At 61.1% G+C, this 12,092-nt stretch overlaps 1 protein-coding gene and 1 long non-coding RNA gene across 3 annotated transcripts in view; one reads left to right on the forward strand and one right to left on the reverse strand.

The window, feature by feature from the left end:
- The window catches only part of HDAC5 (histone deacetylase 5), a 34,803-nt gene extending 22,855 nt beyond the window's left edge, over positions 1-11,948 (forward strand). For both annotated transcript variants that reach the window (XM_082680062.1, XM_082680061.1), the window contains 24 exons: positions 702-961; positions 1,059-1,203; positions 1,314-1,428; positions 1,712-1,842; positions 1,978-2,124; positions 2,214-2,326; positions 2,619-2,750; positions 2,971-3,193; positions 4,171-4,382; positions 4,656-4,982; positions 5,740-5,905; positions 6,780-6,913; positions 7,271-7,391; positions 7,832-7,881; positions 8,024-8,131; positions 8,498-8,553; positions 8,691-8,778; positions 9,704-9,823; positions 10,076-10,173; positions 10,346-10,464; positions 10,940-11,073; positions 11,338-11,422; positions 11,566-11,731; positions 11,823-11,948. In XM_082680062.1, coding sequence (XP_082536188.1) covers positions 702-961; positions 1,059-1,203; positions 1,314-1,428; positions 1,712-1,842; positions 1,978-2,124; positions 2,214-2,326; positions 2,619-2,750; positions 2,971-3,193; positions 4,171-4,382; positions 4,656-4,982; positions 5,740-5,905; positions 6,780-6,913; positions 7,271-7,391; positions 7,832-7,881; positions 8,024-8,131; positions 8,498-8,553; positions 8,691-8,778; positions 9,704-9,823; positions 10,076-10,173; positions 10,346-10,464; positions 10,940-11,073; positions 11,338-11,422; positions 11,566-11,731; positions 11,823-11,862 — 3,290 coding nt within the window. In that variant the 3' untranslated portion in view covers positions 11,863-11,948. The remainder of the gene's footprint in view (positions 1-701; positions 962-1,058; positions 1,204-1,313; positions 1,429-1,711; positions 1,843-1,977; positions 2,125-2,213; positions 2,327-2,618; positions 2,751-2,970; positions 3,194-4,170; positions 4,383-4,655; positions 4,983-5,739; positions 5,906-6,779; positions 6,914-7,270; positions 7,392-7,831; positions 7,882-8,023; positions 8,132-8,497; positions 8,554-8,690; positions 8,779-9,703; positions 9,824-10,075; positions 10,174-10,345; positions 10,465-10,939; positions 11,074-11,337; positions 11,423-11,565; positions 11,732-11,822) is intronic.
- Positions 2,795-4,125, reverse strand: LOC309838806. The gene is made up of 3 exons (XR_014298391.1): positions 3,635-4,125; positions 3,305-3,439; positions 2,795-2,872 (listed from the first exon to the last, which is right to left on the reverse strand). It is a non-coding gene; the product is annotated as an uncharacterized lncRNA (long non-coding RNA).
- Positions 11,949-12,092: the final 144 nt, after the last annotated feature.

Consider the following 12,092-nt stretch of genomic DNA (forward strand, 5'->3'; position numbering starts at 1 on the left):
TTGGTTCATTGATCACCTGGCTGTATGTCTTTGGTCACGTTACTTACACCTCTCTAAACCTCAATTTCCTTATCACTAAAGTAACTCACATAAAATGCTCAGTGGCCTTAACTATCAATGACGATATTCTTCGTTGAACACTCGTGATCTTCCAGGTACCCTGCTTTGCTTATGCATGTTTTCTCTCTTTTTTCCTTTTTTAATAAATTTATTTATTTAATTTTGGCTGTGTTGGGTCTTCGTTGCTGCATGCGAGCTTTCTCTAGTTGCGGTGAGCAGGGGCTACTCTTCATTGCAGTGCGTGGGCTTCTCATTGCGGTGGCTTCTCTTGTTGCGGAGCACAGGCTCTAGGCACGCGGGCTTCAGTAGCTGTGGCGCACGGGCTTAGTTGCTCTGCGGCATGTGGGATTTTCCCGGACCAGGGCTCGAACCTGTGTGCCCTGCATCGGCAGGTGGATTCTTAACCACTGCGCCACCAGGGAAGCCCTGCACGTTTTCTTAGTGAAGTTCATGGCTTCGATCTCATCTATTTAAGGCAGAAGGTTGTATCCACAGAGCAGAGGGATTTGACTCCCCCCTCCCCCATTCTCTTTGGGTCTAGTAGTCCTGCCTGGTAGCTTTCTGGGCCCCAGGCATAGCGGCCAGGGCCCGGTGGGGTCTGGGATGGCTCACCGACCCCTTCCTGTCTCTTCTCCCCGCAGTGGAGGTGAAGCCGGTGCTGCCAGGAGCCATGCCCAGCTCCATGGGGGGCGGGGGAGGAGGCAGCCCCAGCCCCGTGGAGCTGCGGGGTGCGCTGGCAGGCCCCGTGGACCCCGCGCTGCGGGAGCAGCAGCTACAACAGGAGCTCCTGGCGCTCAAGCAGCAGCAGCAGCTGCAGAAGCAGCTCCTGTTCGCTGAGTTCCAGAAACAGCACGACCACCTGACCCGGCAGCATGAGGTCCAGCTGCAGAAGCACCTCAAGGTGAGCGAGGGAGGGCGCGGGGGTGGGGGGCCACCCAGACCTCTGACCCCTGCCCGGACCCGGCTCACCCAGCCTCGCTCCCCCTGCGCCCCTGCAGCAGCAGCAGGAGATGCTGGCAGCCAAGAGGCAGCAGGAGCTGGAGCAGCAGCGGCAGCGGGAGCAGCAACGGCAGGAGGAGCTGGAGAAGCAGCGGCTGGAGCAGCAGCTGCTCATCCTGCGAAACAAGGAGAAGAGCAAAGAGAGTAAGGCCTGGGGCCGCCCGGGGCCAGCTGGGACTCCTGCCCTGCCCCACGCCTCCCAGCTGTGGGGACCTGGCCCCAAGCTCCCTGGTCAGCTGTGCCCTGTCCCGCAGGTGCCATCGCCAGCACCGAGGTGAAGCTGAGGCTCCAGGAATTCCTCCTGTCGAAGTCAAAGGAGCCCACACCAGGCGGCCTCAACCATTCCCTCCCACAGCATCCCAAATGCTGGTAATGGCCCTCGGCAGGCACGGGTTGCACAGGTGTCCTGCTCAGGGGCTGCTTGGCTGCAGGATGGCAAGGGGCTCCTGGCCTGAAGCCATATAGGGGCCCTGTAACCTCTCCTAGGAGACGAGACTCCCACCCCTGTTTGTCTCCTCGCTGCCCTCCCCAGGATCCATTTCCTATCCCCATATGCAGCGGATGTTTCATAAATGTAGATTGCTGGGTGGCCGGTCCAGCTGCCTGGGTGATAACCTACATCTGTTTCCATTCCCCTCCCTCCACCCTGCAGGGGAGCCCACCATGCTTCTTTGGACCAGAGTTCCCCTCCCCAGAGCGGCCCCCCTGGGACGCCTCCCTCCTACAAACTGCCTTTGCTTGGGCCCTACGACAGCCGTGATGACTTCCCCCTCCGCAAAACAGGTGAGTGAGTACAACCTGGCCTCCCAGGGTATGGGTGGGGGGGTGGGCAGAGGTGGGAATGTGGAGGGGCCAGGCTAGGCCGCAGGTGTGTCCGTTTGTGTGCGTGTGTCTGAGCCCCGGCTGCCTTCTCCCCAGCCTCCGAACCCAACTTAAAAGTACGTTCGAGGCTAAAGCAGAAGGTGGCCGAGCGGAGAAGCAGTCCCCTCCTGCGTCGCAAGGACGGGACTGTCATTAGCACCTTTAAGAAGAGAGCTGTTGAGATCACAGGTGCCGGGCCTGGAGGTGAGGGCTCCTCTCCTGTCCCTGTTCTGAGGGCCGGGGAGTGGGGGGTGGCTCCGAGCAGGCCCAGGTGACAGCCACTTCTCCCGTAGTGGCAGCCGTGTGCAACAGCGCGCCAGGCTCCGGCCCCAGCTCTCCTAACAGCTCCCACAGCACCATCGCCGAGAATGGCTTTACTGGCTCAGTCCCCAACATCCCCACCGAGGTACAGGCCTGCCAAGGGCTGGGCGGGTGGGCCAGCGCTGCTTTCTGTCCCGTCTGGTCTGTCTGGCTGAGCGTGCCCAGCAGGGACCCTCTGCCTGCGTGGACAGGCTAGAGGGACCTATTGCCCTGAAGTGGGATCTGTCCCACGGGCCTCTGAAGGGCTCTTATCTCTCAGTCCCCCCCAAGGTGGGGCTTGGTGCAGGAAGCGGGGCGCCATTCAGAGCCCTCAGCCTTGGCCCCAGGTGGCCCCCCTTTGCCTGCTCTCATGCTTGTCTCTCCCAACTGCTCCCCAGATGCTCCCCCAGCACCGGGCCCTCCCTCTGGACAGCTCCCCCAACCAGTTCAGCCTCTACACGTCTCCCTCTCTGCCCAACATCTCCCTAGGGCTGCAGGCCACGGTCACTGTCACCAACTCGCACCTCACCGTAAGTACGGGGCACATACCGTGTCCTCCCTCTGGTGTTGAGGTCTTCGGTCCTGGATGTCCCCGGCTGGGGCTGTTGTCCTCCCAGGGTCCTGATGGAGATCAGATGGCCCTCCCCCAGAGCTGGGGGTGGGCAGAGGGTAGGTGAGGGATGCTGGTCCAAAGTCGGCAGGACTGGGGGCAGTATAAACCCCTCCCTCATCTCCATCTCCTCTCCCCAGGCCTCCCCAAAGCTTTCGACGCAGCAGGAGGCCGAGAGGCAGGCCCTCCAGTCCCTGCGGCAGGGTGGTGCACTGACGGGCAAGTTCATGAGCACATCCTCTATCCCCGGCTGCCTGCTGGGCGTGGCACTGGAGGGCGACACCAGCCCCCACGGGCATGCTTCCCTGCTGCAGCATGTGCTGCTGCTGGAGCAGGCCCGGCAGCAGAGCACCCTCATTGCTGGTGAGTGGGCGGGCAGCTGTCCAAGGAGGGGGTGTCAGCCCCCCCCCCCCCCCCATTCTGAGGGCTCAAGGAAGGACCAACTGCCAGGGAGAAGTAGCCAGGGATACTCACCAGCCCTGTCACAGCTCCCCTCCATGGCATCATTGATTTCTTCCATATTCTACAGACGTTATTGAGTACCTACAGCCGGCCAGGCACTGTTCCCGAACTCTGCCGTCGTAATGGAGCTCACATTCCAGAGCAGTGCTGTCCAGTAGAAATATAATACAAGCCATATGTGTACTTTAAAGTGTTCTAGTGGCCACGTTAAAAAATGTAAAAAGGAACAGGTGAAATTAGTTTTAATAACATATACTTAACTCAGTATATCTAGGATACTATCATTTGAGCATGAAATGAATATGAAGAGTTAGCAATGAAACATTTTACTTTGTTTCATACCGCTTTTGAAATCTGGTGCGTATTTCACACTGAGAGCACATCTCAGTTGAGACAGGCCATGCTTCAAGTGCTCAGTGGTCACGTGTGGCTGGCAGCTATGGGATTGGACAGCGCGGCTTTGGACAGTCAGCCCATAAGTAGCTGGTGGCATCAGAAGAGGTTCTGCTTAAAAGACACGTGATCCTGGCCTCCAGGCTTCCCAGCTGGGTGGGATCCACGTCCATGATCAGGGAGGTCTTGCAGTTGGGGAGAACTAGTCATTGTTCATGCACACGGAGGGCCCGAGACTATACGTGCTCGTAAGTGAATCCAGGACGTCTTGCCGGAGGTGGTGGCTCTGAGCTGCGAGACTGTTCAGTTGTGGGGAGGAGGAAGAATGGGGTTCAGGTTTGGGGACAGGGTGCTCCAGGCCCCTCGCGGGTTTCTCCTGAGTATGGAGGCGGCGCTGTTCCAGAAGGGGGAGAGTCTCGGGGTGGGAGTGGGAGCCTGGTGCCCTGACAGTGATGGTTACTCCCCTCCCCGCACCACCTCCACAGTGCCGCTCCACGGGCAGTCCCCGCTGGTGACGGGTGAGCGCGTGGCCACCAGCATGCGGACGGTGGGCAAGCTCCCTCGGCACCGGCCCCTGAGCCGCACTCAGTCCTCGCCGCTGCCCCAGAGCCCCCAGGCCCTGCAGCAGCTGGTCATGCAGCAGCAGCACCAGCAGTTCCTAGAGAAGCAGAAGCAGCAGCAGCTGCAGCTGGGCAAGGTGAGCCGGGAGAAGCAAACATCCGGGGCCGTGCTGGGGTCAGGACAGAGAGGGTGCCGGGCTGGCAGGGGGCTGGCAGGGGGCTGACACCCAGGCCACTCCCCAGGCTGCATCAGAGGAGCCGCCTTGCCTTTTTCTGATTCACATCAAAGGTCTGTATGGGCTGGGCGGCTGTCTGCCGGGGAGAGAGGAGGGAAGGATAGAACCTCCTGGGCCGCAGGCTGCACAGCTGCGCCCCCTCCCAGCTGACGTGCCTCCTTGCTCTGCTCCTAGATCCTCACCAAGACTGGGGAGCTGCCACGGCAGCCCACCACCCACCCCGAGGAGACAGAGGAGGAGCTGACAGAGCAGCAGGAGGCCTTCCTGGGGGAGGGGGCCCTGGCCATACCCCGAGAAGGCTCCACGGAGAGTGAGAGCACACAGGAAGACCTGGAGGAGGAGGAAGAGGAGGAGGAGGAGGAGGAGGAGGGAGAGGAGGAGGAGGAGGAGGAGGAGGAGGAGGAGGAGGAGGAGGACTGCATCCAGGTCAAGGATGAGGAGGGCGAGAGTGGTGCTGAGGAGGGGCCCGACTTGGAGGAGTCCAGTGCTGGTTACAAAAAGGTGCCCCGTCCGCCCCAGCCCTTGATCACCACCCCTGCATCCTCCCCGCTATCTTTCCACCTTTACCCTTCCCTCTTCCCAGTCTGCAGTTTCCAGGCTGTGCAGGAACAACTTTTTAAGAGTGAAAGGGGAGCAGGAAAGAGACAAGGGGCTGTGGAAGGGAGGGAGCTGCTTGTGTCAGTCTCACAGCTGTCTGTGCCCCGTCTGCCAGCCCCTCCCTGCGTCTGTGACTGCCCCCGCCTGTCTGCTTCAGTGTGTGGTGTGTGTGCGTGTGTGCGCGCGCGCGCGCACGTGTGCACGTGCACGTGGTCCGTGTATATCTGCGTTTCTGCCTGCGTAGGGCCGGTTGTGCGTCGGTCTTTGCGTGCGTGTGTACACACACGCCCCCGCTGTTACTACAGTCTGCCCTGGTGCCTAGCACGCACTCCATTCATTGCGGACACAGCTGAGCCCTCCGGGCCTGACTCATCCCACCCCCTCTCACACCCCCGTCCCTCCCAGCCTCTTACCTCAATGCTACTCCGGTAGCATGACTCATCACGTCCCCCCCCATCTCTCCCCATCTCCTCGGAGATGGAGATGAGGATGGCTAAGGCTGGAGTGTCTCCTGTCCCTGGAGGGAGGAGGGTGGGGGGAGGAGGCGATACAGAAGAGAAGGGCTGGATTCAGGCCCCCCACCCCCTGGGAGGCCACCTGTCCTCACTTCCATTTCAGACTAAGCCTCACCCAGGCTCCCTCCCACTCTCCTCCTTCCCAGGTGTTTGCAGATGCCCAGCAGCTGCAGCCTCTGCAGGTGTACCAGGCGCCCCTCAGCCTGGCCACTGTGCCTCATCAGGCCCTGGGCCGCACCCAGTCCTCACCTGCTGCCCCTGGGGGCATGAAGAGCCCCCCGGACCAGCCCACCAAGCACCTCTTCACCACAGGTGAGCCCCGCGCCCGCTGTCCTCACATCGTCTGCCAGGGGGCCTGTGCATGGCATCCAGCCTTGGGCATCGCTGTCCTCACATCGTCTGCCAGGGGGCCTGTGCATGGCATCCAGCCTTGGGCATCGTGAAGAGATAAGATACAGCCCTTGCCCTGGAGAGAGGGCCAGGGCCCCTCAGAGCATCCCGAAGGGAGAGAAAACAGGCCTTGGCCCCCTCCCTCTGCACCACAGCCACCTGTGGTAGTGGTGGCAGCCTCTGCGTCAGTGGGAGGGCGGTGAGTGTTCCTGCCCACTGGGGCAGCGTCGTCTTTCAGGGGCCCATCCCAGCACTGCTGAGGGACCACCAGTTTTGCGCCCTCGCCACACAAGCCCTGGAGGCCTAGGTGGAGGGAGCCCACTGTCTCAGCTTGGTCCTGCTGTTCTAGCTCCCTCTCTGCCCTGTGAGGCCTCAGTCCATTCCAGAAGCTCTTCCATGTGAAACTGCTCTATGCTGGGCTCTGAGGGGCACAGATGCTTGAGGACGGTCCCCACTCACCAGTGGGGTGCATCGGGGGGTAGAGGGGCAGCACACAGGGGCTGTGACAGGAGGGGAAAGGAGGATGCGCCATGAGGTCAAAACCGACGGGGGTGTCAAGGGCGGCCTGCTGGAGCCTTGAGGAGCAGGGAGGCTTTTGACAGGCGGCGATGGGGGAAAGGAATTTCATGAAAAGAAGAGGGGCAGGTGTGTGGGAGGGCAGCTGGGGTGCCTGTGAGGAGGTGCTGGGACCAGGGTGGGCTGGGGAAAAGCTCAGTGAGCTCTGCTGAGGATGGCGGGGGCCAGGCTGTCACACGGCCCAGAGCAGTGCTGGCTGACAGGTGTGTCTCTGGCCCAGGTGTGGTCTATGACACGTTCATGCTGAAGCACCAGTGCATGTGCGGCAACACACACGTGCACCCTGAGCACGCTGGCCGGATCCAGAGCATCTGGTCTCGGCTGCAGGAGACAGGCCTGCTCAGCAAGTGTGAGGTAAGGGAGCCCGTCCTTCCAGCTTCCACCTCAAACCCAGCGAAAGCCTTTGTGTTTCCCCTGTCGGGGAAGCCTCTGTCTGGGTCTCTTCCACCCTTGACTTCAGGACCAGGCCCCCCAGGCACCTGCCAGTTCCTTCCCTTGTAGCCTGGTTCCCCCATGATCCCCAGCTGAATGGGGGAGGGTCCTGGACTGGGGTCCCTGGGGGACCGGGGCATACTTTCTCAACAACCTTTGATCTCCCGAGGCTAGAAAGTGGCCCCATGTGCCCCAGGCTGTGGGGCAGAGAGAGGGGCTGGGCCTAGGGGGAGCTGAGCCTGTGGTACCATCCCTCTCACCGGCCTCTCTTCCTGGCAGCGGATCCGGGGTCGCAAAGCCACGCTGGACGAGATCCAGACGGTGCACTCCGAATACCACACCCTGCTCTATGGGACCAGCCCCCTCAACCGACAGAAGCTGGACAGCAAGAAGCTGCTCGGTGAGCTGGCCGGCCGATGGCGGGGCGTGGGCCAGGCCAGGTCTTCTGCCCCGGTGGGACTGGGGTAGGCGGGTGGGTTCCCGTGGGCGCAGTTGCTACATTGCACGCCTCCAGAGGGCGCCACTCACACAGACTACGGCATGCTGGTGGGATGTGTGCAGGAGAATGGGAGGTGACAGGTCAGGCCTGGTGATGGGCTTTGCCCTTCTCCCTAACCTGTCAGGCCCCTTTTTCTCCCTGCCATTTGCCCCAGAGGTAGGATGCCCCCCCCAGCACGGGGGACAGACATCTCCCAGCTGGCATGGGCTGCAGAGGCCTGTCGTGTGCTGGGGCCTGGCCTTCTTTTTCTGTGATTGAGTTTACTGCCCTCTGCACACCCCAACCTGCGGCTTTGGCAGTTGAGGCAACTTCCAGAGTAGCTCTGTTCCTCTTCCCTGCAGGCCCCATCAGCCAGAAGATGTACGCCATGCTGCCTTGTGGGGGCATCGGGGTGAGTAGGGCACCTGCCAGTGGGGATGGGTGGGTGGTGCTCCCAGCTCCAGCCCCTCCCTTCCTGCCCACCACAGCTGCACCCCCATTCTCGCCCTCCCCCTGCAGGGGGCACGCTGAAGCCTGCTCTCCTGCCCCCGCAGGTAGACAGTGACACCGTGTGGAATGAGATGCACTCCTCCAGTGCCGTGCGCATGGCGGTGGGCTGCCTGGTGGAGCTGGCTTTCAAGGTGGCGACGGGGGAGCTCAAGGTGAGTGTGTGGGGCCTTGGTCCTGTTGCCTCAGGAGCGGGTGATGGGGGCAGCTGTGGCTTTCCTGTCAGTAAGGCACCATCCTCTGTAATCTCAACTCTCAGGTGCAGATGTGGGGAGGAGGTGCTAGCTCCAGGCCAGCTGGGGGGTGAGGGGTAAAGCGGGAACGACCAAGAGGCACTAAGGTCTGTGCTGTCATGGGTCTCATGTGGCCCTCGGCTGGCGTTCCTAAAGGTCGTGGGATTGATGCTTATGACGTATGTTCTCGTCCTGACTTATGCTTCTCTCCTTCTGTGTCCACCCACTTCGTGGCCACCTTGCCCGCCTGTCTGCCTCTTGTTTGTCCCTCCGTCTGTACCTCTCCAGAATGGTTTTGCCATCATCCGGCCCCCAGGACACCACGCGGAGGAGTCCACAGCCATGTGAGTGCCACCGCAGCCCTGCCCCAGACCCACTGCCCTCACACCGTCTCCCTCTCAGCAGAGCTGATGCGCGTGTATCTGTGAGCAAACATCCACTAAGGCTGACGACCTGCCGTCTTCTCCGCTCACCCCCGCAGGGGATTCTGCTTTTTCAACTCTGTAGCCATCACAACCAAACTCCTGCAGCAGAAGCTGAATGTGGGCAAGGTTCTCATCGTGGACTGGGTAGGCAGTGGGCTGGTGGGACCAGGGTCAGCCTTCAGGAAGCCTCCACCCCAGCCCCACGCCCTCGTCCTCAGGTGCCCGTGCTGGGGCTGTTAGCCCAGCCTTCACAGTCCCATGGGGCCCCCCTCCTCACTAGTGGAGACTCGAAATGCTTTTAGCCCCTGGTCCACCTTGGCCCCCAGCCCGCAGCCTTGAGCGGCCGAGGAGATTTTCTGCCTTGAGTGGTAGAGACAGCTCCTGCCGTTGCTGGAGTCCCTGTTGACTGGGGGCTGACCGTGTGCCAGACACGCGGTGCTGCTTCGTGGCCGCCTTGCTTCCTAAGTAGTAGGATGTCCATTTCGATAAACAGAGACACTGGGCTGTTGGGGGACTTACCCAACCAAGGTTACTTAGCTTGGGATGTTGGGTACTGGGTTTCAGATCAGGCCTGTGGGCCCCGGCATTTCTGCTCCTGCTGCCACGCTGTGCTTCTCCGCCTCTGCCTCTCACAGCAGAGGGAAAGGCCCCTACTGCTCCCTGTGAGGAGCAGGCCTCAGCAAGGAGGGATCTAATCTGTTCGAAGCCCAGCTTGGGCTTCAAAGTTCATGACGTTGGGTTCTCCTTCAGAATGCATCTGTTTGCTTTCAATTCCTGACTAGCCGTACTGTTTCCCTCCACACTGCTGAGCAGAGTGGGCTCGCAGGGAGATCCACCACATTCGTCCCCTGGCTTTGTGTCTCCTCTGTGCAGTGCCATGTCCCAGCCCGCAGACCCTGGTTAGAAAAGCGTGGGGTGATTCCGTGGCGGACAGAACACAGATGCCCCGTAGCTAGTGGTGGGCTGCACCCCCAGAGTCCACCACAGGGTTGGGGTGGGCCAAGCAGAATTTTGACCTTTGGGTCAGACCCTGGGCCTCTTCCCTGATGCTCCCACCCCTTCCCACTAGGACATTCACCACGGCAACGGCACCCAGCAAGCATTCTACAACGACCCCTCCGTGCTCTACATCTCCCTGCATCGCTATGACAATGGGAACTTCTTTCCGGGCTCTGGGGCTCCTGAAGAGGTACAGCTCCTGGGCTCAAACGTGGGGCCCTCGGGGAGATAGCAGAATGGGACCTGGCAGGGAGCCATGGAGGCCCGTGGTGGTGCTGGTACCTGGGGAGTCTGGGCTCCTAGTGGGAGGACCACGCCAGCCAACTGCCCCTCCATGCAGAACAGAGGTCAGTGGAGTGAGGGCTGGAGGCAGGGCTGAGGGCGGGGCAACGTCTGGGATCCCCAGGCAGTGAGAGTAACCCCTCCCCCACCATGCTGCCAGGTTGGCGGAGGGCCGGGCGTGGGGTACAATGTGAACGTGGCATGGACGGGAGGTGTGGATCCCCCCATCGGAGACGTGGAGTACCTAACGGCCTTCAGGTGGGGACTGAGAAGAGCCGAGGGAGGGGTGGGAACCCCTGGGCCCTGCCTCGGGAGGGGCAGAAGGCACTCAGTTCCGCATGGGTGGAGGGGGTCGGCTCTGTGGGGGGCAGAGCCTGGGGAGGCCTGGCCGAGCCACCTGCCAGGGTCAGCTTGGGCCCTCCCTTTGCAGGACAGTGGTGATGCCCATTGCCCACGAGTTCTCACCTGACGTGGTCCTGGTCTCCGCCGGGTTTGATGCTGTCGAGGGACACCTGTCTCCGCTGGGTGGCTACTCGGTCACCGCCAGATGTGAGCCTGTGGGGGGATCGAGGGAGGCTATGGAGCAGTGAAGGTGGGGTCGAGTGGGAGGTTGGGAGGAGGGTTGAAGGCAGGTCTAAGATTTGGAATCGTCCTGGCAGCATCCTGCCACTCTCCCTCTGCCAATCCTGGCCTTGAGGGGCAAGCAGGTGGCGGGGGAGCATCTCCTCCAGGAGTTGTAGGGATGGAGCTCGCTGATCCCTCATGTTTCAGTGGTGGTTTTTCATGGTGCTCCTTGGGAGATGTGTAATTGGATCTTTTTAGCCTCTTACGTTTTGTCTTTTATGGAGCATTTAGTCCATTGACACTGAATTTTATTATGGATATCTATTTGGGTTTAAATCCACCATCTTCTTTTGTGCTGTTTGTCCCATCTCTTGTTTCTTTTTCTCTCCTTTCTGACTTTTTCTTGAGTTGAGTTTTTTCTTTAACCGTTTCCTCTTCCTCCCTTCACCCGTCCCTAAAGGTTTTGGCCACTTGACCAGGCAGCTGATGACGCTGGCAGGGGGCCGGGTGGTGCTGGCCCTCGAGGGAGGCCACGACTTGACCGCCATCTGTGATGCCTCTGAGGCCTGTGTCTCCGCTCTGCTCAGCGTGGAGGTGAGGGGTGCACAGCGGGACTGGGGGAGGTGGGCCAGTAGGCCAGGGGGAAGGGGCCAGCGAGGGAGGGTCCCTTTCCTGGGTCAGGCAGCACCAAGGGCCCTTGGGGAGGTTTTCCTGATTCCTGAGGACAGGTGGTGGCCAGGGAAGGCTTTCTAAATAGAGGTTTCCCCAGAAAGGCTATGCTTGCCCCTGTCATGGGGCTGAACGGCGGGATGGTTAGAGGGGCAGCCACTCTAAGCCTTCTCTTCTTTCCCCTGCCAGCTGCAGCCCTTGGACGAGGCAGTCTTGCAACAAAAGCCCAACGTCAACGCAGTGGCCACGCTAGAGAAAGTCATCGAGATCCAGAGTGCGTGGGCACAGGCAGAGGGACTCAGGGCCCAGCTTGCCAAGGGGGCGGAGCTTGCGTGACGCCAGGGCTAGGGCTGGGGGTGTCCGTACGTTTGGGGGTTTCTGGCTCTCCCTGACCCCCGGCCCATCCCTCATCCACAGGCAAACACTGGAGCTGTGTGCAGAGGTTCGCTGCTGGTCTAGGCCGTTCCCTGCGGGAGGCCCAGGCCGGTGAGACAGAGGAGGCTGAGACTGTGAGCGCCATGGCCTTGCTGTCGGTGGGGGCCGAGCAGGCCCAGGCTGCTGCAGGCCGGGAGCACAGCCCCAGGTGAGGTGCCCTCCACCTCCCTGCCCTCGCCCAGACTGCTGCCCCCCATCCCACAGTGCTTCAGTGCCCTTCCCTGTGCTTGTGCCCACAGGCCGGCAGAGGAGCCCATGGAGCAGGAACCTGCCCTGTGACGCCCTGGCCCCCACCCCTCTGGGCTTCATCATTGTGATTTTGTTTATTTTTTCTATTAAAAAACAAAAAGTCACACATTCAACAACGTCTGCCGTGTGGGTCTCTCAGCCTCGCCCCTCCTGCTCCTCTAAGCTGCCTCAGGCCCCCCCTTCCCCCCACCCCCCGTGGCCCATGTCTCAGCTCTAGAAGTTTGCGCCCTCTGTAGGGCCAGGGGTACCCTTTCCAGCCC

The sequence above is a fragment of the Grampus griseus genome, assembly GCF_964374135.1.
Source record: "Grampus griseus genome assembly, chromosome: 20".
Classification (NCBI taxonomy): Eukaryota; Metazoa; Chordata; class Mammalia; order Artiodactyla; family Delphinidae; genus Grampus; species Grampus griseus.